At 37.3% G+C, this 20,848-nt stretch overlaps 1 protein-coding gene across 3 annotated transcripts in view; it reads left to right on the top strand.

The window, feature by feature from the left end:
- SLC39A8 (solute carrier family 39 member 8) overlaps nucleotides 1–20,848 on the top strand; it is a 70,080-nt gene that overhangs the window by 31,973 nt on the left and 17,259 nt on the right. For all 3 annotated transcript variants that reach the window (XM_025873556.2, XM_073892040.1, XM_073892041.1), the window contains exons 4-6: nucleotides 2,329–2,498; nucleotides 3,616–3,738; nucleotides 4,414–4,581. In XM_025873556.2, coding sequence (XP_025729341.1) covers nucleotides 2,329–2,498; nucleotides 3,616–3,738; nucleotides 4,414–4,581 — 461 coding nt within the window. The remainder of the gene's footprint in view (nucleotides 1–2,328; nucleotides 2,499–3,615; nucleotides 3,739–4,413; nucleotides 4,582–20,848) is intronic.

The raw sequence follows: 20,848 nt of genomic DNA, 5'->3' as shown, positions 1-20,848 counted from the left end.
TCCTTCCTTCCTTCCTTCCTTCCTTCCTTCCTTCCTTCCTTCCTTCCTTCCTTCCTTCCTTCCTTTCTTTCTTTCTTTCTTTCTTTCTTTCTTTCTTTCTTTCTTTCTCTTTCTTTCTTTCTTTCGTTCTTTTTCTTTCTCTTTTTAGAATTTTATTTATTTATTTATTTGACAGAGAGAAAGAGAGAGAGCACAAGCAGGGGGAGCAGGCAGGGGGAGAAGCAGGCTCCCCACTGAGCAAGGAGCCTGAATCGGGGCTCGATCCTGGGACTCCGGGATCATGACCTGAGCCGAAGGCAGATGCTTAACCAACAGAGTCAGCCAGGTGCCCCGCCCCTACCTATCAGTTTCTTAGCACAGTAGCTGGCTGGCAATGGCAAACACTCAGAAACCTTAGGTGTTGCTACGGTACTCCATTGAGAGTGTCAATGAGAAAAGGGGCTTAAAATTTAAAAATGTTTTCTGTGATTCAACACTCTTGCACCCAGCCACCCCATCCCTCCCACCCCCCCACTCCAGCAACCCTCAGTTTGTTTCCCTAGATTAAGAATTCCTCATATCAGTGAGGTCATATGATACATGTCTTTCTCTGATTGACTTATTTCACTCAGCATAACACCCTCCAGTTCCATCCACGTCGTTGCAAATGGCAAGATCTCATTCCTTTTGATGGCTGCATAGTATTCCATTGTGTATATATACCACATCTTCTTTATCCATTCACCTGTCGATGGACATCTTGGCTTTTTCCACAGTTTGGCTATTGTGGGCATTGCTGCTATGAACATCGGGGTGCACGTACCCCTTCGGATCCCTACATTTGTATCTTTGGGGTAAATACCCAGTAGTGCAATTGCTGGATCGTATGGTAGCTCTATTTTCAACTGTTTGAAGAACCTCCATACTGTTTTCCAGAGTGGTCACAGATCTGTACCTCTGAAACAAATAATGCAATATATGTTAAGAAAAAAAAAGAAGATAGCAGGAGGGGAAGAATGAAGGGGGGGATTGGAGGGGGAGAAGAACCATGAGAGACTGTGGACTCTGAAAAACAAACTGAGGGTTCTAGAGGGGAGGGGGGTGGGGGGATGGGTTAGCCTGGTGATGGGTATTAAAGAGGGCACGTTCTGCATGGAGCCCTGGGTGTTATGCACAAACAACGAATCATGGAACACTACATCAAGAACTAATGATGTAGTGTATGGTGATTAACATAACAATAAAAAATTAAAAAGAAAAAAATAAAAATGTTTGCTGGGCATTTTAAAGAAGCAGCAGTGCAGAGGCAACTTCTTCGTCTTTCACACTGTCCTTCGTGTGTCGTGTGTGGGGCGCAGGCAAAGCCACGTTGCGCGGTTCTGGGGCCCAGTGTATGTCAGCCTGCACTGCCATCCGAGGCTGTCCTGGGTTCACACGGCACACGTCACTTGCACTCCCACGGTGTCCTTAAACCAACCCCTCTATAGAGGATAATCAGGAGGAAACTGAGGTCACACATGCCACTAGCTGTAAAGCTTAGGATAATATTCGTTCATCTCATTGTAAGCAATATTTATTAAACACCTATTGGGTACCAGGCCTTGGGCATAGAGAGTTGAAAGACTCACCACCTCCGTCTGTCACCAGAGTCCTCATTGCATAGGATATTTTCGCCCTAATCTGGGCTCAACGGGGCGAGTTGTGCAACACAGCTACTCTCTGGTTCCCCCGTGCTCCCCTCCTGAGTGCTCACTGCACTGGGCTGAGTCCAGGTCCTGGAGGCCCCAGCTGGAGGGCCAAGGTGTTGCCTTCCCAAGGAGGTGCACACCACAGGTGCCTGCAGACCAGTGATTATGACAAGCACAGTGTCTGCAACTCTGGTCACCTTGCAGCTAACCCATACCCACCCATCTCCACCCCTACCCTCCACCCATCACTTTGTACCTTTTCCCTGAAACTCACACTGCCTCTATATTCCTCTGAAAGGCTGAGTTTTAAACCAGGCTTTGAGCTACAGATGAAAGTAGGTGACTTGGAGCCTGTGGGCCTCAAATGGTTTGTCACTATTCCAGATGTTCTCTGAATTCCTTGCAAGCTATAAAATTCTCTGAGCCTTTGAGTGGTTTAGGGCTGATGACAGTGTAAGCAGTGTTGCTATTTATATTTATTATTCTGTATTTATGTTCACAGTTTTCTGCATAATTTTCATTGAAAAGAGTTATCTTGTTATTTTAAAGAAGTATCTGTTTCAAGCTTTTAAAGAAAAACATTGTCTCAAGCTTCATGTACAGTAAGACTTCATTTGGCTTCGTTGCTGATTAATTTCTACTCTTTCCCTCTGATCTACAGTTTGGGGCTATGGACTCTTGTCAGTGACAATTATTAATCTGGCATCTCTCCTCGGATTAGTTTTGACTCCATTGATAAAGAAATCTTATTTCCCTAAGATTTTGACCTTTTTCGTGGGTCTGGCTATTGGGACTCTGTTTTCAAATGCCATTTTCCAGCTTATTCCAGAGGTAAGGATGTTGGCTCTTTGTTTCTGTGAATAATTGTTTCTTTTCAATGTTTTAGCACTTTGTACATTTTAGGCTCCATAATTCCTACAGCATTTTATGGTCTGGTTGATAGTGTTGGATAAGAGAAAGCTGAATCACAGCAGATGAAAAAGCTTGTCTCAGGCTATAGGGGATATCAGTGTCAGAGATAAAATTAATATTCTAGGAGGCCAGCCACCAGGACGTGTTCAGACAGCTCTGGGACACCTCTGAGGGCCTTAAAAATTTATTTTGTCTTGCATTTGGCAAATTTAATTTTTCTATGTACTTTTATTATTTATTTTCTGAAGAGCCTACAGTGTCAGATTTACTGAAGATGTACCACAAAATGTCCTTAGACATTTATTGCAGCTTTTATTTAAGTTTGTGTGTCTTGTCTGTTAGGAAAACCTTGACTCTTTATAATTTCAAACCCTAGCTCTTGCCTTATGTCCTTTAAACAGTAGATTATTTCATTCTCACATGTGTGTGTGTGTGTGTGTGTGTGTATGTGTGTGTGTGAAAGAAATCTTTTCTTCATTCTTGGGCCCAGCCCTTGAGTTCTTTATCTCTTTAGGGCCTACTAGGATCCTCTAGGTTTAAAAGGATCTCTCTTGGGAAAACAGCAATCCAAATGGCTTGTCGTATTTGCTTTAAAAATTTCAATCTGGGTATTATGGACAAATATATTACTTTTAGAGAAAATGGATTATCAATGTCTCATTTTTCTTCATTACCTAGATCTAATATTATCTATAAAGGTGGGAAATGAAAAGCTTTCTCTTTCAAGGCAAATATTGCTGAAGGTAGGAAACTATAAGATACGAAACTATCCTATAGCTAGGAAACTATAAGATACTCTGGGGGTTTTATTAAGAGAACTTCCTCTGGTATAAGACTCCTGTGTGATCTCTTACAGTTTAGTTACTTAAGTTTCAGAGTTTTTGTTTTGTGATTTTGGTGGTTAAATTCCCAATATTACCTGATCTGAAGATGGACTTAGAACTTTGGTGAAAATTGTATACTGAAAGATTTCTTATTATTTTTCAGAAATCAGGTTAAATTACTTGGTTTTACCTGAATTTTTTTTCTCTCTCAGGCATTTGGATTCAATCCCAAAAGTGACAACTATGTTGAGAAGGCAGTTGCTGTGTTTGGTGGATTTTACATACTTTTCTTTTTTGAAAGAGTGCTTAAGATGTTATTAAAGACATATGGTCAGGTAAATAGATTTTATTGAAAATGTTTGATGTTTGACCCCTTAAAGCTTCTTTATATAGCTTTAAAGGCAAATAAAGGCAGGAATTTTATTCTTTTTTTTTTTTTTGAGAGAGAGAGAAGGAATGAGCAGAGGGGAGGGGCAAGAGAGAGAGAGAGAGAGGATCTTAAGCAAGCTCCACGCCCAGTGCAGGGTCTGCCACAGGGCTCGATCTCACAACCCTGAGATCATGACTTGAGCTGAAATCAAGAGTCAGATGCTTAACTGACTGAGCCACCCTGGTGCCCCAGGAATTTATTCTTATGATTATGTGAACAGCACAGTTATTAGACTTGTGAATATGAGGAGAAAGAAAAGAGTCGATATATTGATAAATATAAGAGAAAAGTTTGACAGTGTATAATTTGGAATAAGTACCAACAATTTAATGTCAAGAAAAATGTGCACAATTTGTATTCATTCATGTTCATCAAAATAAGAAGGCATGTGTACCCTAACATGAAAAAACAATCTAATAAATGAAGATACATTTATAAATCTAAAAAGATTATATATTGAATAGACATACAAATTTTCTCTTACAAATAAAAAGCCCTAAACTCTCTACTTTCTTGTATGTGTGAGCCATCATTTTTTATTCTCACAACTTCCTCTTGCTTTTTAAATTTTTTCATGTAGCATGATCATACCCACTTTAGAAATGATGACTTTGGTCCTTCTCATGAGAAAACTCATCAACCTAAAACGTTACCTGCCATCAATGGTGTGACGTGTTATGCAAATCCAGCTGTCACAGAACCTAATGGACACATCCATTTTGATAATGTCAGTGTGGTATCTCTACAGGTATGGTGACTCCATTTTCTCTTTACTATATTGCATCCTTTATATAATGTGAAGACTTCTGTGAATGCAGCCAAATCAGTATTTTACACACTTAAATGTGTCTGACTTATTCTTGTGTATGTGAGATATGTGGAATGTAAGTCTATATTCTTTTTCTAATTTTCCTCCATATATTTACCTGAACAAGTGAGTTAAGCAAGAAATTGAGGGTTACTGGATCTGAGACTTTATTATTCTCTAACATTATTTAACTATATGTATGAGTTACTTAGATTTACACAGTGATACATAGCAAACTTAATCAGAGCATGTCTCTTATTTTGCAATTCTTTCAAGATCCAAAACCAAAGAATCCCTTTGAGTAATTTTGAAACTGCAAGAGAAAAAGATTTGTCAGCTGTTAAAATTGTGTTCGTTAATTAATTGATTTAGAATTTGTATCTCCATCTTCTAAATAATGTTAATAGGTATCATTTCTTGAGTGACTGTTATATGCCAGGTAGTATGCTAGGCACTTAATTGTTTTATCTTATTTACTTTTATTTTTAATTTTTTAAAAAGATTTTGTTTATTTATTTGACACAGAGAGAGAACACAAAAGTAGGGGGAGCAGCTGAGGGAGAAGCAGGCTCCCCACTGAGCAGGGATCCTGACACAGGGCTTGATCCCAGGACCCCGGGATCATGACCTGAGCCGAAGGCAGACGCTTAACCGACTGAGCCACCCAGGCGCCCCTCTCGTTTATTTTTTTATAACAATTATTCAAAATAGAGTTTATTTTCTACATATTAGAACTATTTTGGTTTCAAGTGATGGTTATCAAACCCAAATTATGTATGCAGAAAGGAGACTTTATTGGAAAGCTAATGGGCTGTCTAATGGAAGAGCCAGGCTATAGGAAGAGCAAGAACCTAGGAACCATTAGAACCATAAGAAGTCCTTGTCTTCCTCCTCCCCGTAGCTTAGAGTCATTCTTTCTTTCACTGTGCACTGGCTTCTTCCATAAGTGGGAAACAGCCACTAGCAACTCCTGAGGTTTATATCTTACATAAAGTTTCAGTCACTAGAAGGAAATTGACCTGACTCTCAGTCCTAATCCAAAATTCCTGGCAAGTGTCTCCTTGGCCTGGCTTGAATTAGATGTCCACTTCTAGACTAATCTAGAGGGTTGGGCCCTTGTATGGCTTGCAAGAGCAAATGGATGGAGTAAAGGAGTGGCTATGAAAAAAGGGTGCTAGGTGACAGTATCATTGGTGTTCACAACAATTCTCATTTGACAGGTGAGAAAAGTGGAACTTCAGATGTTAAATAACTTCCCCAGGGTCACTCAGTTGGTAAATAGTAGAGCCATAAGCTACAAAGTTAAACACAATATAAAAAAGAAAAATTGAAAATAAAATCAAGGAAAGCCAGTTAAGAAAAAACAAAAAGTAGAAAAAAAGATATCTGGAAGAGGTTATTATGGCAAGTGACCTGAATTTCCTTCTGGAAAGAAAACATGATCAGTCATATACTTTGCCCCACCTGATTAAGGAGAATCTCAAGTGTGTTTGAAGAGGTATTTTTGTGTTAGCACTGAGCTAAGAGAGGAAATTATTTCATGCAATGTAATGAATGATACTTTCAGCCAAGATTTTGCAAAGAATATGAAAATGTTCAAATAGATAATTTCTTACAATAATTATGGCTAACATTTATTAATGCTCAGGGACTCTGCCTAGAATTTTAAACGAGTGACCTCCTTGGACTCTCATCATAGCCTAGGAGACAAGTACTATCATAATTCAGAGACTAGCTTAGAGAGGTTAAATAACAAACCCCAGGACACATAGCTCCTACATGGCAGAGCTTGGGGTCAACACCAAGGCCATCTGATGCTGAAGCCTGCACGCTTGTGTACCTTGCTGGATTGTCTTCTTCAGGTCATTGTTCTACTAGAGTCAAGTTGATGACATTAACTTTTAACCTAATAATTATTAATTTTTGTAAGGAAAGAAGATAATTTGGCCCGAGGCTGTTGTTTTCTGAAGACAAATAAATTGAACTGCTCAAAAGTTTGATTTTAGTTTTAAAAGTTTTTGGGCTCCTGATTTATGATTTATTATGGCAAGAAGACCATGTTTGTAGTAAATATAAACACCATGACAAAAATGGGATCCTGCACATGATCCTATTTCATGTAATTTAGAAATATCAATTGAAAAGCTATTCTTACTCTACTTCTGGAAGTAATGCTAGGACACAGGCTTTCATTCATTTACCCAATAACCATTTATTGAGTACCGGCTCACTGTCCTAGGCACTGGGGATTCAGAAGCAAATGAATTCTTGTAAAGCTATAGTTTATTTAATGGACAATATAGAAAAGAGTAAAACTAGAAAATACCACATAACAATAAATACTTTGATGAAAATAAAATATGGTGATGTGGGGGGTGCTTGGGTGGCTCAGTCAGTTAAGTGTCTGCCTTTGGCTTGGGTCATGATCCCAGGGTCCTGGGATTGAGCCCTGCATTGGGCTCCCTGCTCACCAGGGAGTCTGCTTCTCCCTCTCCTTCTGCCCCTCCCCCTGCTCAGGCTCGCTCTCTCTCTGTCCCCTTTCTCTCTCTCTCAAATAAATAAATGGAATCTTTAAAAAAAATGGTGATGTGGGAGAGACGTGTGAGGGCTTCTTTCATCAGGAAAGATCCCTACAGAGATCAGTAGAGAACTGGATAATGAGAAAGAATAGCCCGTCATGCAAATATCTGAGAAAAGAGTATTCTAAAATCTTCGAGAATAATCAAATGGGTTATATACAAGGGAACTAGAAGCTAAATGGCTTTGGACTTCCTGACATCAACGCTGGAGACTAATGGCACAATTCCGTTAATATTCTGAATAGAAATGACTGTGGAGGGTACCTGGGTGGCTCAATCAGTTAAGCGTCCGACTCTTGATTTCGGCTCAGGTCATGATCTTAGAGTCCTGAGATCGAGCCACGTGTTAGGCTCTACGCTCAACGTGGAGTCTGCTTGAGATTTTCCCTTTCCCTCTGCCCCTCCCCCACCCGGCTTATGCTCTCTGTCCCTCTAAATAAATGAATAAATAAATAAAATCTTAAAAAAATGTGGAATTGTAAACAGTGGTAAACTGTCAATCTAGTGAGAGGGTGTAATGAAGTTGGATTCTGGAAATATACTTCTAGGAATGAGAAGTCCAACTGAAGGCAGAGAAGGCGTGTTCCAGGATGACAGCCATGCACCAGGCCTTGAAATGAGCTGTACAAATAGTCCTGACACTAATTTCTTATGTTGACTATTTTCTGGCTCTTTTGGTTGAAGGCATAGTCTTAAATGAAGAGAGACTTAAACTGAGTAATATACTGTTATTTTCAGTTTTCTCTTTATATCGCATTAAAAAAATTGAAAGAGGTAGAATTTAAGAAATACCATAAAGGTTTAGATATTGCTTTAAAAGAACAGTAGGTAGTGTAATATAAGTGATAGTGATTTTAATAATAAAATTAAAATATTTTCTAATATTTTATATGATAAAAATGACTTAACCTAGATGCCCCCATTATGAGAATTGAACAGGATATGGAAAATTCATGGTTCATTTCTAAGTCCAAGTATTGCCTTAAGAATTTTATTGACAGTTCTTGTTGCTGTTTCTTCAACACAGTCAAGTTTTTCCAAATTGAAAATAATAAGAAACTATCAAAGAGCAAATTAAGAAAAGTAGTTTAATTTGACATTCTATCAATAGAATGCAAACTATATGACAATATAGACGATAATAGCATGATTCTTGATTTTGCTGGAATTTAGGAAGAACAAAAGAATTGTTATAGAATAATGAAAATCCACGACTTAAGGATGTCTTTATTGATATTCATCCAAACAATTCTGGTCAATCACAGAATACTCAGATATGCAACCATATTTAAATTTAGTTGCCTTTGGTATTTTGTGTGTGTTCAGTCATATAAAAACCATAGCTTTACGCATTTTAAAAAAATGTATTGCCATGTGAGTGTATTTATGGCCATAAGAGGATAGAAGATATTTTATTTAACTGTTCTTTAGTTTGCTTATATCTTTTAAGTATTTAGACAAATTAGTGAGACTTCCTGAGTAGCCCTGCCCCAGACCCAGTAGATGTTAGGCATCACAATCCATGGGACTCACAGGAGTGTGTGTGCGTGTGCGTGTGTGGATGTGCACGCGCACGCACGGGCACACAGGTGCTTGTATGCAGGAGCATGCATATTTCCAGGACAAGCTGGGAGTAACGGGGCAATAGTAAGTCAGTTATGAGGGAAGAAGGGGAAGCCGGTTACTTAGTTAATGCCACGAGGTAATGTTTCACAGCTCACCCACCCTGTGACACTTGTTCCTTTTTTTTTTTTCTTTCTCTGATGACCATATAACCCTGTGGAGAAGTCATTGCAAAAACTAATGATGTATTGTATGGTGACTAACATAACATAATAAAATTAAAAAAATAAAAAATAAAAAAATAAAATAAAAAATAAATAAAAAAATAAATGTGGGTGATGGTTCCAAAAAAAAAAAAAAAAAGTCATTGCAGTACCTGTGCAACCAGATGGGTCCTTCCTGCGTGAATCTATAGCTTCAGAAGGACTCTATTATTTTTTTTTTTAGTTTTCTTTTTTTTATTATGTTATGTTAATCACCATACATTACATCATTATAGAAGGACTGTATTTTTATTAGGTGTTGATTCCTTAGGCATGTTAGGTACTCTGGAGAGTGGTAGCTTCTCTAGGCCACCAGAGGGACCATCGGGCTTACTTCTGTAGTCTGCAATCAGTCTTTTTGTAAAAGAAACCTCTTGTGCTTTTCTTTAGGAATCAACGTCAATAAATATCAAGTGATAGGCATCACCCTTTTTCCTAATAGAAGACATATTAATATCGGCCATTTTTAGACGTTAACTGTTGTGACTTTTATGTTTAAAACTGAGGTGCAGAGGTAGCGGAATTTAGCTGCAAAATGTGGTGATGTTAGGGACAATTTCTTTGTCAATAACTGACAGGAAGTGATATTCTCTAAGTACAGAGAGAACATTTTTGAGATGCTCGGGTCTCCATGAAAGTCCAGTAGATGTTAAATACATTTAATTATTTTTTTCCTGACTGTGCTTCTCCCCAAGATTTTCAACCCTACTCCTTCCCCACACTGTCCAACTTCTTGAAAGACTAGTTAATACTGAAGACTTGTGTCAGACATTTTCTTACATATATTAACTCATTTACTCCTTACAGTAACAACCCTATGACACAAGTACGGTTATTATCTCCATGGTAATGATGTGGAAACTGATGTACAGGGAAGTTAAGTAACTTGGCCAAGGTCACACAGGTACCAAGTTAGAATTTAAACCCAGACATCCTGATCCATAGGCGCATCTGGTTAACACTTACCCTGTGCTACCCTGCCTATTATTTCCATCTGCTGACTAGTCTTTATGTGCATCTTCCTCTTTTTCATCATTTCCTCAAGTATTTAATCATGTATAAAAAAATCAGTACTATTCTCTGAAATTTCCCTTTGGGGTGATACAAGTGATTTTTTTCTAGACAGTGCACTATATTCTTAACACTCATTCTCATTCTTTTTAAAATGTTCCTGTAGTTTAGCACATATTTGAGTACTTATTATTGGCTGGAATGCTAGGAATAGAAAGGCAGATTTTTCACTGGGAGCCATTCCCTCCCTCTTGGAATTGCTCATTAGGTAACTTCTGTGATGCTGTACTAACCTTCTTCTCCTGCCATTTTAGCTACTACTTTTCTGGTGCTTTCTCTGAATCTCCTTTTCCTTGAAGGGTAACTGGATGTGGAAGAGGAAGCAAGGGTTTTGGAGTTACATGGGCCAGTGTTCACATCTCAGCAATAAAATGTTCATTGTATGATTTAGGGAAAATCAGTTAATGTCTCTGAGCCTTTGTTTGTTCTTCTGTTAAATGATGAACAAAACTCCTTAAGCTAATGAATTTTTGTGAAAATTAAATAATTTATTATGGGTTTACTGTGTAACAATGTCTGGCACACTGTATGCATGTGATAAATACATATTTCTCTTCTCCCATTCGCCAGTTTTTATTTAATCTATTTGAAAGACAGACAGTTGCTTAAGGGTTTCAGTCAGGGACTACTATGATATCCAGTTGAAAAGGGAAGATATTAGTGTCCTGATAAACATTTAAATAGTTACTATTTTTGTAGAGTTTATAATTTTAATCAATTGATATGTGCTATCAGGTCCATGCAAACATAATTAAAATGTTAAGAAATTCGACCTCTGGGTATAACTTGTAGACATTTAGGGCTTTCTTTTCCCTTTGTATATAGATACAAACACAATTTAATTTCTGTTGAATGAATGACTATCTTAAAGTAAAAAGGACAAGAGAGAAAAGAAGTTCAAAGACAAGACTTTCCAAGAGAAGTCTTCTCCATCTCCCGAGAAATTACCAGAGATATCTTGACTAGTTCCTATCCCACATATTGTTTGCCAAAGAATCCTTTAAAATACTCTCAAAAGGTCCTACTCACAGTGGACAGAAGCCTTTTATGAGTTATCAGGATAAGTTGCCAAAAAAGTCTTGGTTTTGAATTTGATTTATAAAACTCAGAGTGATACAGAAAACAGAAGATATGTTTGATGTTGGTGGGAAAGAAGGAAAGACAAATTTGATAAAAGTTCCAGTTAGTATTCATCAGTGTTGGCAAGAGTTTTCTGGGGTTGAAAGACTGAAAATGTGGGCATGAACCTGGGGTATAGAAAACATTATGGTGTAGTTGACAGAAATGAGGCAGTTAGGAAGAGATCCCTGGTAAGGGGGGGCAGGCAGAAAGGAGGATAGATGATTAAATTTTCTCTAAATAAACATTTTTATCAAGACAAACATACAGAAAAGTGAACAGGTCATCATTGTATAGCTCTATAAATTTTTACAAAGTAAATTTGTTTCCAGAACCACTACCTACACCATGAAAAGGACATCACCAGCAATTCAGAAGCCTCCTTTGTCCCCTTTCCAGTGATTATACCCTTTCCTCCCAAAGGGAACTGCTATGCATTCTAACATTATATAGCAGTTTTTCATAAAATATGTAATCTTTTGTATCTGCCTTCTTTTGCTCAATATTATATTTGTGAAGTTCATTTATGTTGTTGCTCATAGTAGTCATTCGTTCATTTTCATTGCTTTATAGTATTCCACCGTAGGCATAGATCGATCACATCAGTGTCATTATCGTGAATTTAACCTTACCATATCTAGTCATGCTCTTATATTTTTCTTATATATTGATATATCCATACAATATATTGAATTTCACATTTTAAAAACAGTGAAAATAGTATTTTGAATGCTTCATTATGCAACTTGCTTTTTTTGCCCATAATTTTAGTACTTCTATTTCTAGTTCATTCCTTTTAAGTGCATGATGTTACTACTACTTATCCATTTCTTCCGACATTGATAATTTTTTCCCTTTTAGCTTTTTACTATAACAACAATGCTGCAATACACATTCTTTTTTTTTTTTTAAGAGGGGGAGAGAGAGATGGGGGAGGGGCAGAGGGAGAGAGAGAGAGAATCTTAACTAGGCTCCACATCCAGCGTGGAGCCCATTGCCGGGCTTCATCTCACCACACTGAAACCATGACCTGAGCCAAAATCAAGAGTTGGATATTTAACTGACTGAACCACCCAGGTGTGCCTGCAATGTACATTCTTATCCATTTCTTGTATCTGCATGTAGAGTTTGTCTAGGGCTGAGGTGGGTGATAGTGGCATTTCGGGTAGAACAATTCTTTGTGTTAAAGTGCCCTGTGCTTTGAAGGATATTAAACATTTAAGACTCCTGGGGTGCTGTTTGTCAGATGTAGCACTCCAGTCACTAATGACAACGGAAAAATAGCTGCCATTACCCTCACATTTCTAAATGTCCTTGGGTGATATTAGGTAGTTTCTGATTCAGAATCATTGATCTAGAGCTTTTCTCAACTGGAGTTTTGTGAGACAAGTTTTGTGAGACAAAAAAATGATTTAAAGTGATTGTTTTCTCTCATCTTTTGAGGATGGTACATAGTTAGTATCATTTTACATGCACAGGAGAGAAAATAATTTATTATGCATGATGGATGCCTTAATGCATTAAGACTTGTCTTGCAGAACATCCGTGAGAAAGATTGGGCTATATAGCTAGACTTGTAAGAAATAGGTTATAGGGTATGCACATAGATAATTTTATTGAATAACAACAAGTTGCTCTGCAAACTGCTATGCTTTTTTTTTACATTCTTATCAACAGCAGAAGAGAGTTCACATTTTCTTCTCATCTTTAGCAATACTTGGAAATTTCAGACTAAAAAAAAATTCATTGCTGATTTTCATGAGTTTGACATGTTACCTTTTTGTGATTTGTCTTTGTATAATTCTGGTTACTGGTGAAGTCAAACATCTCTTTATCTGCTTATTGGTCATAAGTTTATTCTTGTGTTTCCTGTTCAACTATTTCACATATTTTTAGTTGAAGGTTTTTTGATTGATTCACATTTTAAAGAAAAAATTATTCTGATGCTTGTTGAAATAGTGAAGAGGACTTGAGGACCTGATAGCAATATGGGTCCACTCTATAGAGGATGGAGATTGGACTCAACTTGGAATACAGCAAGGACAGCTGAGGATTTGTAGCTAACGAGCAGAGTGAAGGGCTCAATGGATAGGAAATCACTAAGAGGCGACATCAAGGGTAGGGGGACTCTCACGAAACTGACTCTGCAGGATTCTTGCTACAGCTGGACCCTGCAAGAAGCCCAGGATTAAGGCTCGGTGAGAAGAGGACTCAGAGGAACCTGACTGAGGGTTGGTCAAGGAGTCTTTGTCCTTTGCAGGCATTTTACATATGTTCCGGATCCTAATCTTCATTGAGTAAATGGGTTACACATATATTCTCAAAGTCTGTGACTTCTCTGTTCACTTAGTTTGTATTTTATTTTTAAAAAGCTTTAATTTTAATATAGTCAGTATATTAATACTTTCTTCGGGTTTTCTATGCTCTGGTTTTGTTTAAGAAACCTTCCCTTTGCCAGAGTAAAGAAGATATGTTTCCATACTTTCTTCTAAAAATTTTAATTTCCCATGTGGAATTTATTTTTGTATATGATAAAAGAAAAAGATCTAGTTGTTTTTTTTTTTTCTGTATAAATAAGCAGCTGTCTTAGCTTCTTTATTGGATAGATCATTTTATCTCTGCCGTATATCAAGTTTCTGTATATCAATGTGTCTCTCTCTGGGCTTTCTATTCTTTTTTGTTTATCTATATAAAAAAAATTTTGGGCCCAGTACCACACTACCTTAATTATTATAGTTTTTAATAAACACTGACTCTCTTAAGACAAGACTCTTCACCCGTTTTTTTTTTCACTGAAACTTATCTTTGTTTTTCCATATCAATATGATTTTTGGGATTTTTATTGACTTTGCATTGAACTTAGAGATCAATTGAGGGACAGCTGACATCTTTATACTATTTCAGATTTTCCTTGTTTTGTAATTTTCCCTGTAAATCTCTTTAAACTTAAATAAGTAAAAAGATTTATTCCTAATTATTTTGTAGCATTGCAGGTGTTCTAAGTGGTATCCTTTTTCTACTATATTTTTCTTTTTCTTTTTTTTTTTAAAGATTTTTATTTTTAAGTAATCTCTACACCCAGTGTGGGGCACAAGCTTACGACCCTGAGATCAAGAGTTGCATACCGACTGAACCCGTCAGGTCCTCCCCTACTATATTTTCTAATTGGTTATAACTGTTATGCAGACATGACAAATTTCATATAGTAACTGTATTCTGTAACATTGCTGACTTCTCTTACTATTTCTTGTGTTTTATTTGCTTATTCTTTTGGATTTTCTATGTAGACATCGAAGAGCAAATAAACACATTTTTTTCTTCTTTTCTAATTGTCCAAAAAACTCTTATTTTTCTTGTCTCATTACATTGGTGAGGATTCCTGAGATAATGCTGAGTAGAAGTTGTGATGGTCAGCATTTTGTCTAGTTTTTTACTTTGATGGGAACGCTTCCAAAATCAGTAGATTGCTTGCTTTAGTGTTTTTCTAAATATATATCCTTAATTAGATTAAGAAAATTCCTTCCTTTCAGAGGTTTACTAAGTGTTGTTCTCCATGTTAGATTTTATTGGATTTTTTTTCATTTTCTATACTATAACCAAATATGGATAATCTATAACAGTTAATTTTTCTGCCTTTAGAATTGAGGAGTCTTCAATCAGGGTGAAAGACTAAATGAATAAATAAGTTATTTTCTCACAAAGATTGTGTCATTTCTGAACTACAGTATTATTCATTAAATGTAATTGATTAGTAACTTTTAAAACTTTGAGTCAAATGGATTTGAGTTTAAATCTGATTCTGACAACTAATCAGGTTACTTTACTTTTCTAAAACTTCATTTGCAAATTGGAAAGATCTCTACCAGTCAGGATTATTACTAGGATTAAATGAAATATTCTAAAAGTAATGAATAAGTATAGGTATGCAGTAAATATTAAATCGTATTACTACTACTACCATACTATCAAATATCACCATGTTCCAGAGGAGCAATGGGGATTAAATGAGAATAACAGTGGACAGCATTGTGTGTGAACTCAAAGCCACAAAGTCCTTTAGTTCAATGGCCAAGTATTGAGCAGCTCTTAAAAGGAGACTTGGTACAAAGTTGTGGGATCACATCCCAGGTTTGTAAGTACATGTCAACTGGGAAGAGGAGAGCATTTTATACATTTTATCTTCTGTGAAGATATGGTCAGAAAACATTTTAAAGATTCAAAAATAGATGGCTTACTTCAATGCAGAAGCAATTTATATCTAAGAGTTATATTAATGAAGGTTTCTAGAATAGAGGAGGAGAGCAGAGTTTTCACGACAGTTTGCAGAGAACAAAACCAGGTAGCAAGTTTGAATAAAGGATCTGGAGGCAGTTGACTTGAATTTTCATGTTGATTGGCTTACCGTTCAGAAAAGAATTTCCCAAAGTCAAGTTCATTAGAAGAGACTTTGGTGGACAAAGTCCTGTATACTAGGCAATGCTATATTCAGGGACATTAGAGAGAAAAAGTGGAAGAAAATGGCCAGGGGCTGGGGTGGATGGGGTGGTGCCATGTTTCCATCTGTGAATGAAGAAACCTTGTGGGTCCCCAGTATCTAGTAGATCCTCCTTGATATAAGGTGTGTCTTTGTTTACATTAACCCCAGCACAGGGTAAATACTGAAGGAGAATAATAGATCAGTGTCCACAGTAGCGAGTTTATCTGAAGATAGAGAACTGGTGTGGGGTGGGGAGAGAAAATTTTGGAAGAAGATTCAAGAAAGAGGAGATTGGGAGGATCTGCCCTGATGGCTGGAACAATGGGCGATGAGACAGTTCTGAGGGATATTTAGAAGTGGCGCCCAATGTGTGCTGAATAACTTCTTCCTCAGTGTTTTTGAAAGGGTTTGGAAAAGAATACATACATATTCAATGCTTCTGAAGCCAGAGATAGCTACTTTTGGAGGCATTAATATGCTTCAGTTTGCTGTAAGGAGAGGAAAGGCCAGATTTAATAAGTACAGAAAAAGACTAGAAAAGTGAAATATTTCAAGGAGTTTGTCGTTGAAGGGAAGAAAAGATTTGGGAAATCCAAGGGAGATTTCATACAGGAAGGAAAGCTGAATGGGCAGAAGAGAATGGAAGTCATAAGAAGAATATCTGTCGGAGCAAATTCCTAGAAAAGAAATGAAGAGGGAATAAGAACACAGGTGGATCTGTTGATAATGAAAAGGAGAAGGGGTCCTATTCTAAGATGGAGGGAAGGTGGAGAAAGTGTCTGTGGATAGAGGAGAAGAAGTGCGTGTCAGATGGCTTCCATCTCGGGCAAGTGGGAAGTAGCGGTGAAAGAGTGTGGGGTTGGGGAAAAATGCAAAAGGTTTGGACTGGACTCTGTTAATGTGGTGATCGTAACAGACTGTAACAGATTGCTGAGCAGAAAGGCAGAATTTTCGGACTTGAGCCTGTGTCCTTACTTTCAGGGGTGGACATGTTGACCTTTACAGCCTTGTGTGGAGCTCACAAGCTTGGGCGCCATTCTGTAAGGATGTGAAACAGAGAGAGCAATAATCCATCTGGGTAGAGTCCCTCACTATTGCAGACAGGGAGAATGGCATGCCTGTTACCTTCGGAGGGCTGGAGGGTTCAGGGAGACAGGCGATCACATATGAAAGTAGCTTGCTCCTATGTTGAAGTTCCAGAAACCTTATTTTGCACTCCACCTCCTGGAAGGCTGTTTCTGCACAGATTTTTCTTTTCTCTAGTCTCTGAAACATAGGCAGTGTCGGGGAGAGCAACCCATTAATATGCATGTCAGATTTCTATTGCTTGTCACTCCTGAATAATTCACAGCAAGGACAGTGATGGTGGTAGTAGGTGTTGTGATGGTGGTGGTACCTATCGTGTGCAGGGAGTATACTCAGTACTTAGGAAATATTATTCATGTACGACCTCGATTGGTAGGTGTGATGATCTCCATTTTCACAGATGAGGAAATTGAGTTTCAGAGAGGTCAGAATTTACTTGAACTTAGATCAGTCACGCTCGAAGTTCTTTGAACAGAGCTAAGTAGCTTCCTGATTCGCATGCTTCTCATCAACTAAAATGACTACTTTTAACATTTTTGTGAGAAAAAAAGTCTTATCTGCTTGACAGGCATCTACCATGTACTTGGTACTCCTTAAAGGTACTTATAGACATGTGAAAAATAGTTAGAATACTGTGTAATGAGTGCTGTAGCAGAGGTGTACACAAGGTGCCGAGAAAGGTGTACCACATGTCAGGGTGGGAAGTGATGCAAGTGATGTGAGCATGGATGTTTTCCTGAGAAGATAAGGCTTGTACAGCTTGAAGGACGGGTGGGAGTTTACTAGGTAAATAAGATTTGACGAAATGGTAACCAAGTTGCAGAGGATACTTCCAATTATTATTTTTAAACATTTGGCCATTTAAATTGAAAAATTGAGGGAAGTGTACCTATAGAGCATTCTTAATCATTCCCCTTAGGAAGCTGTTTGACGAAGCTCATTAACTTTTTTTTTAAAGATTTTTATTTATTTATTTGACAGAGAGAGAGACAGCGAGAGAGGGAACACAAGCAGGGGGAGCGGGAGAGGGAGAAGCAGGCTTCCCACTGAGCAGGGAGCCCGATGCGGGGCTCGATCCCAGGACCCAGGGATCATGACTTGAGCCGAAGGCAGACGCTTAACAACTGAGCCACCCAGATGCCCCAAGTGCATTAACTTTTGCAACAGAAGAATATACATACCCACCAATTATTACATACAATTTAAAGGGGTTCATGAACCCACTGAAGTGCTTCTGTAACCTCTCAGCTAATCCTCTGTGATGTAAAGAGATACTTGAAAAAAGAAAAGAAATGTCTAGGGGTAAGAGTAGGTAGCACTTATAGTAGGTGCTTTATAGCTATTATTATGTTTGATTCTTACAACAGCCCTGTAAAATAGGTATTAAATTAATTTATGCATGAGTAACTTAAGACTCTTAAGTCACTCACTCAAGTTCATCCAGATAATAAATGGCAAAGCTATGATGAAATCCCCTCCCGGGATCCTGAGTCTCAAGTCCATGTTCCTTCCACAATGTGAGACTAACTTCCTAATGGGAACATTGCTGTAATCAGTTTCGATTCCTAACAATTAATTTATATGGACATTGGGGAGGGTATGTGCTATGGTGAGCGCTGTGAATTGTGTAAGACTGATGAATCACAGACCTGTACGCCTGAAACAAATAATACATTATATGTTATTAATAAAAAAAAACAATAAACTTACAGGTGAACTTATGTATAACCTGTAGTGAGTTGAGGATTGCCTGCATAGTGAAAGCTCCTTAATTTCGACTCTATTAATCTAGTCATAGCTAATGAATTATGATTTGCCATATTTTGTTTATATGCTGGGCTATAGAGTATCTTGGCAGCATCTATAAAAATTGCTTTTGAACAATTTTTAGGGCAAGATGCACCTAAGGTTTTTAAATTATCTAAAGAAATAACATCCAAGTTGTTATTATGTAATTGATATGCTACATTAGTCTCATCCATGCAATGTGGCCACTTTGCTTAAGGACTTCTACCCACCCCCCACCATGCTTGCTGTGGGAGCCATTTGTTAGTGTGAGTTCTAGAAAGCAATAATAGTGTATTTATCTAAACACGCTCTATACTAAATTGCTTTCACTAATCAAGCAGGACTTATCCTTATTTAGAAGAATTAGTGAGGTTTTACTCAATTAGGCTTGATGTCAAGTTAATTTTCCCCGTTAGTATAATGAAGAATTGCTATGTTGCTCTGTCATGCGTTCTGATTGATAAAAAAAATTGAGAATGAATGCCAACACATTTTTCTTTTGATAAATGAGGAAAAAATTTAAAAAGTTCAAGTAAATTATTCTGGACATCAGAAAGTTGCTTAATTCTATTGTGTGGGAAGCCCAGTCGCAAAGGAGCATAAGCGATGGAAGAATTTAAATACATATTCTATTGCTGGTCTGCCATTAACATCAGCTTTTTCAAAAAATTTTAAAGGTTGCATTATAAAAGATGTTCATGTCATAAATACTGGACTTGCCAACATTGGCCTCTGTCTTTTCTTTGACTTATGCTATTTGCTCATTTGAAAATATTTATAAAATACTATATTCTTTACATGCTACATCATGCAGTTTGGGAATAATGGATCAAGACCTGGTAAGTAATTTTTACTTATATGGATTGCATGATGGAAAATTTGCCAAAGCTTGAGTTGTTTTATTATAATAAATAGAATTTACGTCCCAGAGAGAAGCACTTGGGGAGGTAGAATTTATTCTATATTCAGTTATTTCAGGTTATATTTATTCCATATATTTCAAAATAAATATCTTAAATTAGATTACAAAGTAAAAGCATCTTGCAAATGAAATGTGGTCTTTCCAAAATGTTTTTTGAGTTTGACAGTACTACACTATAGAGTATTAGCAGGTTGTTACACACACACACACACACGCACGCTCATCTGTAGATATTTGTCTGCCTCTCTGTTCATATCTATTCAGTTTTATGTCTGAGGCACATGTCCAGATCAAAAACATCACTTTTAGATAGCAGGAAGGGAAAAATGAAGGGGGGGAATTTGGAGGGGGGAGATGAACCATGAGAGACTGTGGACTCTGAGAAACAAACTGAGGGTTCTGGAGGGGAGGGGGGTGGGGGATGGGTTAGCCTGGTGATGGGTATTAAAGAGGGCATGAACTGCATGGAACACTGGGTGTTATACGCAAACAATGAATCATGGAACACTACATCAAAAACTAATGATGTAATGTATGGTGATTTGCATAACAAAAATATCACTTTTATAACTATTAATACTTCACTGATAATCTTAGTGAATAAAAAATAATTGGAGGTGTTTGAAGACTGAATTAGGTGCTCACTTTTAACAAATGTACCAAGTTAGAGTCAGATCATTGATTGGGTGGTGAAATTTGATTTTACTATATGCCTGCTTTTTAGATAGGGGATTTCGGTCTCTTTCTGAGGGTCTCATTCCAATTAAGTTAATAACTCATTTATTTTAGTTACGTGGTGACTTTCTCCTGTCTAAGTTTGCTCGCCATGTTAATTAGTGGAACAATTGATTCAGATGTATTATAAGTTTTGAGTTCTTATCAGTAGAAAGGAGACAGCCCAATGTGTGAGCCCAGTTATTTTTAAAAAGGTTGGGAAATTGTTTCTTTTTATTTCTGTTATCAGGTATCAGAGTATTAAAAGTAAAGAACAAAATTTATTTTATTGAATCTTCTTCATAGGAATACCAAATTGCTTAATGAAAAGGACTTTATTTAACCTTTATAGCAACTTAGTGAGAGCGCACTAAAGTCAAAAAAGTTCTATAGCTGAGAAAACACCAATAAAGATTATCTTTGCAGGTTCAGTAAACCTTGCAGGTCTCTGGTCTGATGCTTTCTAGCTCATCTGCTTTAATTACTAGGTTATAAAGTATGTATCAGAAAAACCAAAGTGAGGGGTCATCATTAATAGTTTTCTAGGCTGCTAAACAAATACTTAAATCTAGAGATAGTTTTACTTTTACGGAAGTAAAATTGCAAAAATCCTTTACTGGGAAGA

Source organism: Callorhinus ursinus, unplaced genomic scaffold (assembly GCF_003265705.2).
Source record: "Callorhinus ursinus isolate GAN/ISIS: 27379988/994484 unplaced genomic scaffold, GSC_fseal_2.0 scaffold4, whole genome shotgun sequence".
NCBI classification, from domain to species: Eukaryota; Metazoa; Chordata; class Mammalia; order Carnivora; family Otariidae; genus Callorhinus; species Callorhinus ursinus.
This window is presented reverse-complemented; position numbering and strand designations above follow the sequence as displayed.